Genomic DNA, 17,186 nt, shown 5'->3' on the forward strand with positions numbered 1-17,186 from the left:
TGAAAAATTGGAAACATACTAGATGTTCTCATAATAAAGGTTTAAATAAATTATTGAATGCTATGTAGCTATTAAATGACATAGATGATATTCAATGACTTACAAAAACGATCATGATATGTAGTTAAACTTTCAGTAGGTTTCAAAACAGTAGCTGTCTCTCAGTACCCCTGGGGATTGGTTACAGGACCTCCACATATACAAAATCTGCCGATGATCAAGTCCCTTATAAAATGGCATAGTATTTGCATATAACCTATGCACATCCTTCCATATACTTTAAACCACCTTTAGATTACTTATAATACCTAATACAATGTAAACAGTTGTAAATACAACGTAAATACTATGTAAATAGTTGCTGGGGCGTGGCAAATCCCAGTTTTGCTTTTTGGAACTTTCTGAAAAATTTCCCCCTCAAATATTCTTGATCCATAGATGCAGAACCTGCAGATGCAGAACCCATGAATATAGAGGACTGACGGTATATGTGATGTGCTTCAATTATTGAAAGAAACATTATTACAAATATTTAATCTCCCAACACACACACACACACATACACACACACACATTATACATACTTGTAAGGTTAAAAACAAGTGGTTTCCTTTGGGGTGGCAGAAGTATGGATATTTATTTTATTCTTTTTACTTATTCTTATTTTTCTATAATGACCACATATTGGTTTTAATTTTTAATTTAAAACATTACTTTGAATTAAAAAACACTTGCTTAAACAAAAGCCAAACCCAGACTGACGGCTCAATTAGTAAGATGGAAATAAGTTTTTACCTTCCTTACTGGGCTTACTTACCAGTATTTTTCATGACTGATGTCAGGCTGCTAAGGATGGAACTGATCTTTGCCAGATCCACATTAGCCAGGTTTGGCAAAGCCAATGCTGGAGAAGGGGAGAGAAGAGACGTATTCACAGGCTTTGGAAGAGGTGGGGTTGCTGTCACGGTCACAGGCACTGAAGTACATGAAGAGGCTTTTGAGATACTTTCTGTCGGCTTTGCAGGTGCAGAAGTGGATACAGCTGACTTCTCCACCGGTTTTTCCTTCCTGTCCTCTACTGTTTAAACAAAGAGACGATACTGAATCCTACGACTTTCCAGACTCTGCTTCCAATACAAAATAGTCTGTCCTAATATTTCCTAATTTGGAGGTAAAAAGCACTATGCTTTACAGAAAAATCATTCACTTCATGACTTTTTAAAAAAAACATACTCTTTATAATTTATGATCCTTCTCAACTTTAACACTGCTTAAATGAATTTTTCAAATGTATCTTTTATCTTGCTTTTTTAAATGATTTCTTAGTATCTTCTTAGTACCTGTGTATTAAATTTGTACATTTCTAGAATCATGTTATTATTATTTGGTACACATCAGTGTTGTGTTTTTCAGTAATGATACTTATGCCATAAATTGTCCTGCTTTGTCTTTGCAATTAACCCGAGAGCTTTCTAAGAGACAGAAACTCTGTTCATATGTTAATGTATTTCCTTTCGCTTCTTGAAATTGGTCCACTGGGGGGTGCAATTAGGCACTAATGCAATGTTTTAGCTCTTGATGCCTTTGCAGTATACCCCTCTTAATACTTTAAAGGCTATGCACTATATGGATAGTGCGTTAAATTCAACACAAGCCAAACTGCCTAATAAGAATACTTATAAAAGCTGGGGATGTCAGAGAACAGTTCTCCAATCCAGGTTAATTTTGAAAGTGTGGTTAACAAACTGTGGCTTTGGAATCTTGAAGGCCAAGAGTGACAGAGAATAAGGAATTCCAGCATAAGCGGCCCTCCCTCTAGAGTAGTGCTGTTTAACAGAAATGTAATTCAAGCCACATACTAATCATAGTAAAAAAGAAAACAGGTAAAATTAATTTTAGTAATATATTTTATCTCAATATCCCAAATGTTTTCATTTTAATGTTACAAATATAAAAAAATTATTCATGAGATATTTTCACTCTTTTTTAAGGTACTAAGTTTCTAGAATCTAGCATGTATTTCTTTTTTTCAGCATGTATTTTATAAATAGAACACACCTCAAGTTGGACAAGCCACATGTCAAATGCTTAGTCACATGGAGTCAGTGGCTACCACAGGGAACAGCACAGATTGTGAGCAGTGATTCTTTTTTTTTGGCAGGGGGAGGGAGGTAATTAGGTTTGTTTGTTTGTTTGTTTGTTTGTTTGTTTTTGGAGGATGTGAGCAGTGATTCTTAACCCACACGGCATACCAAATTCTGAACCACTGCTCTGGAGACAATAATGCTACATTGGTGTTCTAATCTTTTAAGGATTAAACTACCTTTTAATACCTGCCTGTGGCAGATTCACTGGTGGGAAAACAAAACAGGTGAGGCACAAGGTGCCTACTAATCACAGAAGCACATACCAATGATTTTTGACCCATCATCCTCCACATCTGAGAGTTCCATATCTTCCACGTCACGATTATCTGTTGCAGGCTCAGGTGTGGCCGATTTCTCACTCTCCATGGCTGGTGACTGGGATTCCTCACCTCCCATTCCTTGAAAAGGAGATTCAGAACCAGTTGGGGAGGGAGCGTCCACACTTGGGGAAGGGACTGGTGATTCCTCAGGATCAGGAAGGGTTGACTTCAATTGATCCAGCTTTTTCTTTAAATTGTTCACTCGATTAGCGAAGGTTTTGTATGCCTATTGGAGAAAAAGAAGAGTTTACTCCTCTGAGAAATAACCAAGAAGCTACCATTTTGACTTTGATCAGATTTCCCCATTATTATTAACTGTATCACTAGCATAAAATAAGAAACTATCAGCTGTCAGGCACAGAGTAGTTTCCAACCTCTGCCTTCTGTATTCCTTAAATGAATATTACCATCCACAAAGTTGCTCAAGTTAGGAAGTAAGAGGTCATCTGTAATTCATCCTCTCTTACTCTCGCCCTCCCCCCCAACCAACCAGTATTTATTGAGAGCCTAAATGCGCTGGGCACTCTTCTAGGTACTGGAGATACAGCAATGACCAAGAAGACAAAAATCAAATCCATAAACAAAGTACAGCCTGAGAGGTCAAACACTATTGCTTTTTTAAAAAACCAACCTTTTATTTTAAAACAACTTTAGGTGTACAAAACTGCTGTGAAAAATAGAGTTCCCCTCTATTCCATACCCAATTTCCCCCTATTCTTAACATCTAACATTAATATGACACACTTGTCACAATTAATGAACCAGTCCTGATAACTTATTAACTGAAGTCCATACTTTGTTCAGATTTCCTCAGTTTTTATCTGATGTCCTTTTTCTATTCCAGGATCCCATAATTTACTAGTCATGTCTTCTTAGGCTCCTCTTGTTTGTGATAGTTTGTTAAACTTTCCTTGTTTTTGATGAACTTGTCAGTTTTGAAGATTACTGGTCAGGTATTTTGTAGATTGTCCTTCAACTGAGGTTTGTCTGATGATTTTCTCATGATTAGACTGCGGTTATGGGTCTTGGGGAGGAAGACCATGGAAGTAAAATGCTACTGTCATCACATCATATCAAGGTTACATACAATCAATATGATGTACCACTGTTGATAACCTTGATCACCTGGCTTAAATCTATTCATCTGATTATCTTAATTGCCACTGCCTTGAAGCTGTGGGTCTTTCTCTTTTTCTTTTTTTGTTAAGAGTCTTGGACTATTAGATTGTGGAATCATTTTGATTAGTCGAAGAAGCAGTATTAATTTTAAAAATGGGGTGGAACAGAAAAGAATATACTAGAACTGAGCTTTTGCTTCTGGATATAATTGAGTAGCTTGCAGTAGAGCAATGCTCCCATCAAGAACAACTAGAAAAGCCAGATGTGTACACATGCCTGTTTATACACACGCGCACACACACAGACACACGTCTGAATGTACTGCAGAGTGCGCAGGCGACCAACGCCCACGTGGCAAATTCTATAGTAGGAGGAGACCAAGAGGAGAGCTAAGCGGGCTTTTCTGCAGCTGCTTTTTCTCTCAGGGTCCTGCTGATTTGGGGGAGCCAGGCAAAAATTTTGAGAATTCAGGCAAAAGGAAAAGGCAGAGGGCTACTACTAAACAGTATAAAGAAAAAGGCAGAACTTTCAAGGCTTGTTGGTCTGTACCAGTAAGTCAGAAAAAATCAGCAAGGCCAAGATTCTGATGAAAGAGGAAGGCTCTTTCTATCCTATTCCATTGATCTACACGTCTGTTTTTGTGCCAGTACCATATACTGTTTTTTAAATTAAAAAAAATTTTTTTAAATTTTTGAGTGGAGGTAATTAGGTTTATTTATTTATTACTACTTTTAAACGGAGGCACTGGGGACTGAACCCAGGGCCTCGTGCACGCTAAGCACGCGCTCTACCACTTCCCCTTCGATTCTGCTTTGTAGTATAGTCTGAAGTCAGAAAGCCTGATTCCCCCGGCTCCATTCTTCTTTCTCAGGATTGTTTTGGCTATCCTGGGTCTTTTGTTCCCATACAGATTTTAATATTTTTTGTTCCATTTCTGTAAAAAATGTCATTGGTAATTTGATTGGGATTTCACTGAATCTGCATCTTGCCTTGGGCAGTGTAGCCATCTGAAAAATACTGATTCTTCCAATCCAAGACCACAGTGTATCTTTCCATTTGTTTGAGTCGTCTTCAGTTTCTTTCATCAGTGTCTCATATTTTCAGAGCACAGTCCTTTGCCTCCTTAGGTAGGTTTATTCCTGTGTATTTTATGCTTTTTGATGTGATGGTAAATGGGGTTGTTTCCTTAATTTCTTTTTCTGATATTTCATTTTAGTGTGTAGAAATGCAACTGATTTCTGTATATTAATTTTGTAACCTGCAACTTTACCGAATTCATTGATGAGCTCTAGTAGTTTTCTGGCGGCACCGTTAGGATTTCCTCTATATAGTGTCATGTCATCTGCAACCAGTGACCGTTTTACTTCTTCATTTCCAATTTGGACTCCTTTTATTTTTTTCTTTTCTGATGGCTGTGGCTAAAACTTCCAAAACTACGCTGAATAAAAGTGGCATCCTTGTCTTGCTCCTGCTCTTACAGGAAATGCTTTCAGCTTTTCACCACTGAGTATGTCAGCTGTGGGTCTGTCATATGTGACCTTTATTATGCTGAGGTATGTTCCCTCTGTGCCCACTTTCTAGAGAGTTTTTATCATAAATGGATGTTGAATTTTATCCAAAGCTTTTTCTGCATCTATTGAGATGATCATATGCTTTATTCTAATTTGTTAATGTGGTGTATGACATTGATTGATTTGTGCATACTGAAAAATTCTTGCATCCTTGGGATAAATCCCATTTGACCATGGTGTATGATCTTTTCAATGTGTTATTGGAGTCAATTTGCTAGTATTTTGTTGAGGATTTCTGCATCTATCTTCATCACTGATACTGGCCTGTAATTTCCTTTTTTTGTGGTATCTTTGGTTTTGGTATCAGGGTGATGGTGGCCTCACAGAATGAGTTTGGAAGTGTTCCTTCCTCTGCAATTTTTTGGAATAGTTTCAGAACGATAGGCATTAACTCTTGTCTAACATTTTGGTAGAATTCCCCTGCAAAGCCATCTAATCCTGGACTTTTGTTTGTTGGGAATTTTAAAATTACTGATTCAATTTCACTGCTGGTAAATGGTCTGTTCATATTTTCTATTTCCTCCTGGCTCAGTCTTGGCAAATTGTACCTTTCTAAAAAATTGTCCATTTTGTTGGCGTATAGTTGCTCATAGTAGCCTCTTATGATCCTTTGTATATCTTAGGTGTCAGCTGTAACTTCTCCTTTTTCCTTTTTGATTTTATTAATTTGGGCCCTCTCCCTTTTTTTCTTGATGAGAAGGAGAAAACATTAATAGCAGCCAATTGCAGCACAATAAAAATAAGTCTAATACTTATTTTTACTCAACACTTAACACTGACTATATAAAATGACTACAGATTATGTGTGTGTGTATAATTAAAATACGTAACAATAAAAAAAATATAAATTTAGATGGTGGATATAGCTCCTGTGATGATATCTCCAAGGAACCAGAAAGCAGCAGCAGCTAAGAAGCTAAAGATCTGAGGAGAAATTTCAGCAGCTGCACAATGCCAGACAGAAAGTTTACAGAGTTTATGCACTGTCAAGTTAGAGGCCTAGTAAACACCTCCATTTTCTATTAAAACCCCACAAAGGCCATGGGTTAGGAGTAAAGACCATGTCCCAGGACTAAGGGTTGTCTAAACAAACCCAACTTAACAAAGCCTAAAAACAAGCCTTTGTATCATAGTGATCCACTGATAACTTAAAATTGCCAGAAAAACAAAAACAAAAACAAAACTCAGTATGTTTTAAAGGAAAATGACAGAATTCACAGCCTCCATAAGTATCATCCAGTATGCTTCCTACAAAATAAATTCTTAGACATGCAAAGGGATCTAACAGATATGACTAAAGTACACCAAAAATAGCACAGCAAAACCAGTCAGAGTACATACCTAGATGACCGAGATACTGGAATTAACATACAAAGTCTTTAAGACAGTGATTACAAATTTGTCAAAGAATTTTCAAGAAAAGATGAAGAATGGATGAATAAATAGGAAATCTCAACAGAGAAAAGGAGCTCTAAGAAACAACCAAATGAAAATTCTAGAACTGAAAAATACAGCAGACTGGGCTCAGTGAAACAAAGAGTACCTGAATTTGAAGACAGGTAAATATAAAGTGGCCAAAAATTGGTCCAGATATAAAAAATGAACAAAATGGAACAGAAATATAAGAACAGATGGGACATGCAACTGGAGTCCTAGAAGGAAGACAGAGAATGAAAGAAAAGAATTATGTTCAAAGACAGTAATCAAATAGGTTTCAATACTGATGAACAATTATCAAACCACATATCCAAAAAGCTCAGTGAACCCCAAGCAGGAAAACTACGAAGAAGAAACCTAGGTACAGCTGACTTCTCATCACAGCGCGGAAGGACATATGGGAGTAACGTTTTTTAGTAATGAAAGAAAAAAAATGTCAATTTAGAATTCTTTACCCAGTGAAAATATTTCTCAAAAATGAAGGTGAAATAAAGATATTTTAAGACAAACAAAAACTGAGAAATTTATCACCAACAGTGCTGTGCTACAAGAAATGTTAAATGCTTCAGGCTGAAAGGAAATGACCCCAGGTGGAAATGTGGATCTGCAAAAAGGAATGAAGAACTCCAGAAGGGGTAAACACAAAAGACCACCTTCCCCCCTGAATTTCTTTAAAGGTCTATTGACTGAAACAAAGGACACACAGGACAAACAGAAAACAAGTATCAAGGTGACTGACTTAAACTCCAGCAAATCAAGAAATGGAATAAACACTCCAATCAAAAGGTAAAGACTGTCAGTCAGATTAAAAACCAACACTAATAAAACAAAAACAAGACCCAAGTATATGCTGTTTGTAAAAGACACACTTAAGTAGAAAAACCTACAGGATGGAGCTTAGACTAGGGAAATTTACTGTATTAAATACACAGTTTGAAAAGCTGAGAATCAATTAACTAAATATTCATCTCAAGAAAAAAGTGCAGGAAATGAAATAACACAGAAGAAAGCAGACCTCCCAGTGTATAATAAGAGTTAAGTTTTGGTTTGTGAAACTTTTGCTGTGTGCATGTGCTCGTGTGCATGTGCATGTGGTTCTCAGTTTTCATACAAAATCTTTCTTTCTCTCATTTTGGACTGTGGTCAAAATCTTTTTGAAAATATTGCTTAAAGGTTTAAGTATTTCCACATAGGTCAACCTGAATTATTTCAATAACCTCCTAACTTGTCTCTCTGCCTCTAATACTCTCCTATTTCTGCATTCTGCTATCTTGATTCTAAAATGCAAACTTAATCACATCACCAGCAAAATTAAAATCCTACAACTGCTTCCCACTGCTTTCAGTGCAAAATTCAAAGACTTCACAATCAACAGGCTGTTCGGGACCGTGTTCCTGACTCCCTCTCTAGTTTTATTTATCACTTCCTCATACATATCCAGTTATAAGAAATTACTTTCGGGTCTACCAGTTTTGCCACGCTCTCTTATGTTCCCATGCTTTTGAAAAAGCTCTTCAGAGAATATGGGTTCTTGTTTAGCTAACGACCACAAATTCAGAGTTTCTACAATGAGGAAAGATTTCCGTATCTTCTACCCGATTCCCAAATTAGGTAAAGCACCTATTCAGTCTGTTCTCACAGCACCCTAGTTACCTTTATTATAGCATTTATCACGCAGAACTGCAATTACATGTGCTCAGTAAATGCTTGCTGAACAAAACTCTCCCAGTCATTTTCTGAGGCTCCTTCAACACAGACCAAATGACTTTATACAATTTCATAAATAAGTGATGATGGCTCACCCCTCAAAAATTATAAAATGGGTCAAAACGGTTAACTGACCACTCCTGTTCAGTGACTCTTCCTCCTGGGATTCCTATAAAGTGAACAGTAAAGGAACACAAAGGTGCAAACCAGTAACAAGAAGCATATCTGAGAAAAAGGTTTCCATAAATTTTTAGAAGACAGAAAGTGGACGTAAGAGTAAGAAATGATGAGTCAGCGTGGGAAAAAAAGAGGTCAGGAGTATACAGAAAGGAGTTGTATCAGGGAAAGGAGCTGATCTGTCTGTAGAATCCCTCAGAAGCTTTGATTCTGGAAATGATGAGTATAAAAAAGTGGAGTGAGTAGTGAGGTTGATACCAGAAATTACAAGTGAGAATACCACATACTCAGTACTACCTCCTCTGTAATCTTCACACTTGGCAGCCAAGGCACTATGTCCCAGGTAAAAAAACAAGACTTCTTCTCCAAAGAGTTAAAATAACCTGGCAGAAGGATCCAGTCTTCTGACATTTAGGGCTCTTCTTGTCCCAACTAACAACCAGCTCCTTACCTGCACAGACTATTATCATCACTGTTATGCTTCTTGAATTAAACTCAAGAGTAGATAATCTCTGTCTATGTAGAGCCCCCAATTTTTTCAAATCTTATTCTTAAACTTGAATGGACAAAAAAATATTATCTGATTTTTGAAGAAAGCCAGAATCACAAAAAAAAAGACCGAGGTAACAAGAGGGAAGGAAAAAAAGACTCTACATCTTTCAGAAAGGAAAACAAAAAGATCAAGGCTGAGAAAACACAGGACACACAGAGGATCAATCTAGGAGGTCTAACTTGTGATTATCAATGTCCAGTAAAGAGAAAATGCAAAGAAGTTATCCCAGAATTAAAGAATACCAATCTGTAAAAGCTTCCAAACAGAAAAAAAGCCACCTGCAAAGATCTCGTGAAGACTCCACAGCAGCAACACTAACGACAATGGAATAATGCCTCCTAAGCTGTGCGGGGACATGGTTTTCAAACAGCCAAGTCTATCAAAGCAAATGTGAACACAGAATAAAGGCATTTTTAAGTATAAGAACTAAAAAATTTATTTCCCACAAACTCTTTTTTTTGGGGGGAAATTAATTGAGGACGTGCTCCAGCAAAATAGGAGAGAAAACCAAGAAAAGAAGATATGAAAATTAGAAAACAGAAGCCTCAGCTCAGAACAGTAGTCAAGAATAGTCCTAAGATGAGACCCAGAAACCTAAAGCTGGAGCACGAAAATAGAAGCTCAGGTAAGGAGGTCTCCGGGGTGAAATGTGGTTTCAGAATATCTGATGTGATGGAGAATTTATTATAAAGAGAGGAAAAAAGAGGCTAGAAGGCAATCAATGCAAGAAAAAATAGAAATTCTAGGAAAAACCAAAAAATCTCTAATATAAACAGAGTTACCACAAGACCTTACAGTGAACAGTGTTCACATAATTTTAATGTAAGTCTTATTAATTTTCAACCTTTAGATCAAGAAAGACAATTAAAATTACAGAATGGAAGGTAAACATTATCAACCCTGACAATGTAGAAGTAAATATAGTTAACTCATGTTGGGAAACTGAAGGGATAGATGAAAACTAATGGGGAAGGACAGGGATGGTAATACCCTCATTTAACCAAAGTGGGGCATCTAGAGAAGTGGTCAAAAATGGTAAACTTGGTGCTTCAATTTACAAAGGGAATCAACACATTGTAAACAGTTAGATAATGATATTAGCAGATGAGGGAAGGCAGGTGAGTATAAGCTAAACTCCCATTTGTCACACCAAGAGGTTAACAGATACTTTTTAAATAAGATAAATCAAGAAACGATAATATGAGTATATTATTCAGAAATATGAAGGCAAATGCCAGGGAAAAAATAGCTAAACGAGTTGGAGAAATTGCTTCTAGGAAGTGGCACTGGTAAAATCTGAAAAAGCATATACCATATATAGTGATCAAAACTAAAAAAATAAAGACAAAGTATGAAACAGTTTCTTTCAGAGGCCATTAGACAAATGTCCAATTAATCAACCTTCCTTCCAGTGGAGGTGGGAAGAAAGAAGGCCCCGAGGTTAAAAAAAAAAAGCATACATAGTTCTGCCCAGTTTGATATCCTGTAGCAGTAACTTGGCACACCCCCTTCGAAATGCTAAGAGTCAAGGCTCCAGCAAAGCTTAATGGTCACGGCACTCACGAGCGTCCGCATCTGGAAGCCCTAGGCCTCAGTTTCGATGCCTCCACTTGCTGGCTACATTATTACCTTGTACAAGGTTACTAACCCTGTTTAAAAGTAACTTCTTCATCTGTGAACTGGAAGTAATGATGCTTATCCTCACAGAGTTGGACAACACATATAAACAACTATTGATACATCGTAAATAATCAACGTTCAGACAGCTTCCATCACTACTTACATTGGCCACCACTTTTACTTCTTTGTACTGTGCTTCATAGAAAATTCCAGCATTTTCCAGTGCTTCTGTTAGTGAGGGCCCATTTTTCACTTGCTTATCTAGTCCATTCACAAATTCCTCCAGCTTGGCACTTGCCTCTTCAAATTCTTTGGAGAATTTCTTCCCACCTGTCTTATCTGAAACAACAGAGGAAATATTCACCTCAGGATAAAAAGGAAAAATTTTAAAAATCAAGCTTTTGAAGAAAACTCTTCTCTAGATAACCTGTGAACCTGTTCTTGCTGCCTTAGTGTGTGCTACTCTTGGTCTCACAGTTTCACCTTAAAGAAGCTTCTCCAAATCACAAAAATCACAAAACAGATTATTTAAATGTTTCATGTGATCCTGTTAGAATGAAACAAGAGTGCATCAGGAAGGCACCTGTACTTAAGGTAAAGAAAAGAAAGTTCAACTAAATGAAAGTTTGTTAATTGCTTTTATTCACAAATTTGATGCCATACTGCTACTTAGGAATAAAGGAAGAAAGCTCAATTCTGTACACTTATACCATTTACCTTTACACTACAGAATGTAATAAGGTACATTTCTTAGATGAAAAAATAGAGGTTCAGATAAGTAAAGTGACCTCTGTGTATATTACACTAAAAATTCTTTCCTATTTGAAGAAGATTCCTGGTAATTTGGTATTAGAAGAGCACCATAAATTATTGTTTTTTGACCATGACATTACAAACTATTATCTACTCTCCTAGGTACTTTTTCCCCAATGATGCTGGAATATGGCCTTAGATGTGGACACAAATTTGGGCTCTGCCTTTTTTCAGCTGTGAAACTTCGGCAAATTTCTTATCTCCTTAGGAGGCTTCAGATTTCTCATGTATAAAATGAAGATTTTTAATATGCTTCTATTCTATGGGTTGTTGTGAGGATTAAATTAGGTAAAATGTTAAATTTAAAGCACGGTATAACAACCAAATAGGTGCCAAAATGACTAAGCTGGTAGCCACTTACTGATTATTTCAATAATAGTTATCAAATGCCTATTATGTACCACATATTGCTCTAGGCACTAGGATACAGCAACGAACAAGTAAGGATAATTTCTACCTTCATCAGATTTATGTTCTAATAAATTATCATTTATAATTTACAATGTAAGAAAAGACACCAAGTAACTAGATTTTATGAAGCATTTCAGTGATCTTATTAGAGTATACCCAAACCGGTTAATCACACATGTGAAATACCTATCTATATGTAATATATGTAATCCAATACATCAAGAAAAGACTACAAGTAGGGAAAATGACAGAATTTACTTATTTAAAAATTTATTTATTTATTTTTTTCTTCAGCTTTATTGAGCTATAACTGACATATAACATTAAGTTTAGGGTGTACAATGTGAAGGAACAGGAATTTACTTAAGAAATTGACATGCATGAAATCACTACCTGGGAAACAGTGCCACAGCTTCTCTCTACAACATTAGGACTTGACTTTACAGAAGAAGTCGGTCTAATCACATGAAAATGATATATCTGGAAAGAAAATCTGAGTTATTCTGTTCAAAAGGATGTATTACCTTTTAAGCATTTGAGCGTTTCTGTGCTGCACACGTCCACCCTCATAGTCGACAGCTGTTTTTCTTTCAATTCTATCTGATCTTCTGAGCGCTTGTACAGCAACAGCTCCTCAATGAGGGCCTGAGACTGGACACAGACAGGGTCATATTTCATTTACGAGATCATTCACTTATTCCATCTTTCCCCGTTAAAGTAAAATATGACTAAAAAAAAACTAACAAAACCACAAAAGGGAAAAACCCCTTCATATTTCCTCATAATGAGGGATATCGATACCAATTCTCATGCCAAAACCATATTTTCAGTTATATACTTTAAAAGTATGTAACTTTTCCTTAGTTATTCAAAGCTTATTTATGGATACAGGGTTAAGACTGAAACCGACAAAAGCCCACTTACACCTTCTTCAAATTTTAATTGATAACAATCTTATTATGCTAACAGCAAATTTTAATTTAGTAGAGCTTCACAGGAAGATGCATCCCTTGTTATGGGGGTTCAATATAGAACTTAGGCGATAATAGATATTTTAGAAGAAGGCTATTTCTTCCATTAGGGGAACAGATAAAATGCTTAAGTAATCTGATTCCAATCTGGATTCATTCAAACATGCTGAAAATATAACTAATATGCAACTGAATAAAAATAAAACTTACTGGACCATACTGAAAACTGTAACACAATAGGAGTGAATAATACTTTGGCATGTTAAACACACTCTGTAACTTACTCGAAATTCAGCAACTATCTTAGACTTGAGAGCAGCTTTTGGATTCGTGGATGCTGTTGGAATTAAACAAAAGGTCATTTAAGAATATAGATGCAAAATGTTGACTAATATTCAGGAAAATTTCCAGCTTTATAGTTAAGGGTGTACTCTTTAAATATATGTCAAACATGCACAATTATATCACAGTGAAAAAAAGAATAAATCATAATTATTGGAATAAATAGTGGAATATGAAATTAACACTGCCAAGCATGGTCAATATAAAAATATACTATTTAGATAGGTCTAACCTACTTACCTCCAACATACTCTTAAAAACTGGAGTCCTAGAATTATTGATTTGGAGATAACTGAGATAACATTAAGTACATTTCTACCTAGTCTGACTGAGTATAAGAGGACCTCAGCTTACGAGTGTTCAGGAGCAGGACATCCAGTTAATCCTGAGCACTGACGGAAGAAAATCACTTACAAACATCAACTCTATTATTTAGCTCTGGATTTTTTTTCTGCTGACTCAATTCACAGCAAAAATAGGCAGGGAAAGTTCTAAGTACAGTATCACTCTGGTTGAACTTTGGCTGAAATGATGACTCGTGTTCCTAGGCATGCAACTTATGACCAATAGGATGTGAGAGGACTCTCTTAATCATGATGAATATCACATGCTTGCTGGAACAAAACCATCCCAAGTGTTTTTTCACCTCCCAGTTCTCACTGTCTTTCACCTTGTTCCCTCCACACTTTCAAGTCTTTCTCAATATTCCTCAGTTTGGCCCACAGCAGCCTATCACATGCAGTATTCCACTCCCTTGATCTCATGCTGGGTAAACGTGATAAAGATAGCAGGAGCTCCTGTTAGAGAATGAGCTTCTGGCCAGGATTTGAGGCCCATGTCTAATCTGGTAGAATGTATCCCCAAATCTGAAGGAATTCATGGCTCCCACAGAAATGCTTCTGAATGCCTAGTCTCCTCTTCAGCTCTGTTGTTTAATGCCAGCTGCCTCTAACTTCACACATCTTTGAACCTGAGAGTTAGCCTGGGAACTACCAAGTATTTTTTTCTTCTTTCAATCCCCCAACTACTCTTGAATCTTCACTGATTTAACCCCTTTTTTGCATTTCCTTTGTTTAAAAGTAGTTTCATTTTTATTTTTTAAGAAGTAACTCCATGATGGTTTGTTAAGTCACTGGGAGCCTCCCAGGCCTGGAAAACACAGGCTTGCCCATGGTTTATGCCAGGTACGATGTCAAATGGTCTACATTTTCTTCTGCTCCAAAAAGAGGAGGTAATTTTATATTAGTTGAGATTTTGTTCCTTACTTTGTGATTTCTTCCACTGCTTATTCGGTTGTTTGTTCAGATTTTCTTTCAGCTGCTTCTGAGTTTTGAAAGTGGTACCTGGAAAACATTTCAGTTTTTGCAATCTGGCGTTATGGGAAGCTGTTCTGTCTGTCCACTTCAGTGTCAAAGTTGTAGCATGAAAAAAGGCAATCCGAGACCGTGTGTCGTTTCTTTCTTTCCTTTTCTTTCATTTTTTTAAAAAGATAAAGACACCCAGCAGATCTAAGAAGCTGTCAAGTAAACATTTCTACATCAGTGAAATTACTAATTTTGAGAATAGGGCAGGAAGCTGAAAAATACCAAGTAAAACATTCAAAGGAAGAATTTAACAGCTTCTTAGATGATGCTATTTTTAAAGCAAATTTCTAGTCCAATTATGGTCATGGTATCAGATACCACCAGCTTCTATTCAATGACTTAATTACATGCATCGTATAGATAGGAACTAAGTAACTTAAAAAAAAAAAAAACCAGGTACACAGCTTACTGCAAATCTAAACCAAAACAGAGACTGAAGAATGCTAATATATGCTTAATATCAAATAGCTTAGTGAAACCTGAAACCCTGTCCAAAAATTCTCCAAAAGAGGATAGGGAAATAATCATGGAACACAAAAGATGAACAGTTTAAAGTGCTCAATTAAGGTAAAGCAAATGCAGGAACATACTTAGATGGCCGTCATCACTTAATACGTTTGACTTTCTTTAGTCAGTAAAAATAAATTTCAACCCTCCCCAAACCAATTCTACCTAACTTTTAATTCAGACTTTTATTAAGTATTTAATTTTAAACAAATAGGGCCAAATCCAAAACTTTATTTTTCATTATTAAGCAAAAGAACTAGCTCTATAAAATACACATAATTTTAAAGACTGGAAAATGACTCAATTTTTCTTTCAGGAGAGAAAAGACACTTACTCAAAGCTTCTCTTAATGCCATAATCATTTCTTCTGGGTATACATTTCTATCTTCCCAGATTTTAAAGATTCGTTCTATAGACTTAGAAACAGATGGATCCCTGAGAAGAAAAAGTGAGGCTACAGTTAACTTACATCTCCAACGAGAAAACTAGAAATCGGAAAATAAAGTTGCCAGCAAAATTATTTCCAAATGTCTTCCGATATTAATTTTAAAACATTTTTTTCTAGTGTCTAGGACTAAAATCTTAAAAACTCGTATTCAGTACTTTTTACCAATGACATAGATGAGGCTATAGATGACATATAACATTATGTAAGTTTCATGAGTACAACATTACATTTCTACTTCTGTATACACTACAGCACGTTCATGACCAAAAGTTTAAGTTCCCATCCGTCTCTATATAATTCACTCCCTTTACCCATTTCACCCTCCCTGAAACCCCCTCCCACTCTGGTAACCACTATTCTGGTCTCTGTATCTATGTGTGTGTTTGGTTTGTTCATTTATTTTTGTTTTTAATTTTTAAAACTTATTCCCCATATGAGTAAATCATACAGTATTTGTCTTTGTCTGACTACTTCACTTAGGTAATGCCCTCAAGGTCCATCCATGTTGTTGCAAACGGCAAGATTTTATCTTTTTTAATGGCTGAGTAAGTATTCTATTATATTCATATACTGTATCTTCCTTATTCTTTGATAGGCATTTAGGTTGTTTCCATATCTTGGCTGTTGTAAATAATATTGTTGATAAACATACGGGTACATTTATCTTTCTGAACCAGTGTTTTCATATTCTTTGGATAAATAGTCAGAGGTGGGACAGCTGGATTATATGGCAGTTCTATTCTTAGGTTTTTGAGGAACCTCTATACTGTTTTCCATTGTGGCTGCACCAATTTACGTTCCCACCAGCAGTGTATGAGGGTTCCCCTTTTTCCACATCCTCTCCAACACTTATTACTTGCCTTTTTGATAACAGCCATTCTAACAGGTGTAAGATGATACTTCACTGTGCTTTTGATTTGCATTTCCCTAATAATTAGTGATGTTCAACATCTTCTCATGCACCTGTTGGCCATCTGCATGTCTTCTCTGGAAACATGTCTATTTAGCTCCTCTGCCCATTTTTTAAAATCAGGTTGTTGGGTTTTTTTGTTGTTGAGTTATATGAGTTAGTTATATATTTTGCATATTAACTAACCCCTTATTAGATATATGGCTTGCAAATATCTTCCCCCACTTGTTAGGCTATCTTTTCTTTTTTTTTTTTTGGTGGGGGGAGGTAATTATGTTTGTTTGTTTGTTTATTTATTTATTATTAGAGGAAGTACTGGAGATTGAACCCAGGACCTTACGCATGCTAAGCATGCACTTTACCACTTGAGCTACACCTTCCCCCTACCCACTGTCCTTTTGTTTTATTGATGGTTTCCTTTGCTGTACATAAGCTTTTTAGTTTGGTATGGTCCCATTTGTTTATTTTTCCTTCTGTTTCCCTTGCCTGAGGAGACATAGCCAGAAAGACACTAGGATGGATGACAACAAATGTACTGCCTGTGTTTTCTTCTAGGAGTCTTACGGTTTTAAGTCTTATATCAAGTCTTTAATCCATTTTGAGTTAATTTTGTGTATGGTATGTGACAGTGGTCTAGTTTCATTTTTTTTTTCGTTATGTGGCTGTTTAGTTTTTCCATTTATTGAAGAGACTATCCCTTCTCCATTGTATGTTCTTTGCTCTTTTATTGTAAATTAGCTGTCCATAAATGTGTGGGTTTATTTCTGGG

The 17,186-nt window shown here is 36.2% G+C and overlaps 1 protein-coding gene across 4 annotated transcripts in view; it reads right to left on the reverse strand.

The window, feature by feature from the left end:
- The window catches only part of RPRD2 (regulation of nuclear pre-mRNA domain containing 2), a 74,802-nt gene that overhangs the window by 10,727 nt on the left and 46,889 nt on the right, over positions 1-17,186 (reverse strand). For 2 of the 4 annotated variants that reach the window (XM_006216937.4, XM_072946647.1), the window contains exons 3-9: positions 15,394-15,494; positions 14,454-14,531; positions 13,131-13,183; positions 12,400-12,526; positions 10,815-10,990; positions 2,411-2,693; positions 818-1,078 (exon numbers count right to left, since the gene is read on the reverse strand). In XM_006216937.4, the coding sequence (XP_006216999.1) occupies positions 818-1,078; positions 2,411-2,693; positions 10,815-10,990; positions 12,400-12,526; positions 13,131-13,183; positions 14,454-14,531; positions 15,394-15,494 (1,079 nt within the window). The remainder of the gene's footprint in view (positions 1-817; positions 1,079-2,410; positions 2,694-10,814; positions 10,991-12,399; positions 12,527-13,130; positions 13,184-14,453; positions 14,532-15,393; positions 15,495-17,186) is intronic. The other 2 variants (XM_072946646.1, XM_072946648.1) reach the window with 1 other exon arrangement.

The sequence above is a fragment of the Vicugna pacos genome, chromosome 21 (genome assembly GCF_048564905.1).
Source record: "Vicugna pacos chromosome 21, VicPac4, whole genome shotgun sequence".
Classification (NCBI taxonomy): domain Eukaryota; kingdom Metazoa; phylum Chordata; class Mammalia; order Artiodactyla; family Camelidae; genus Vicugna; species Vicugna pacos.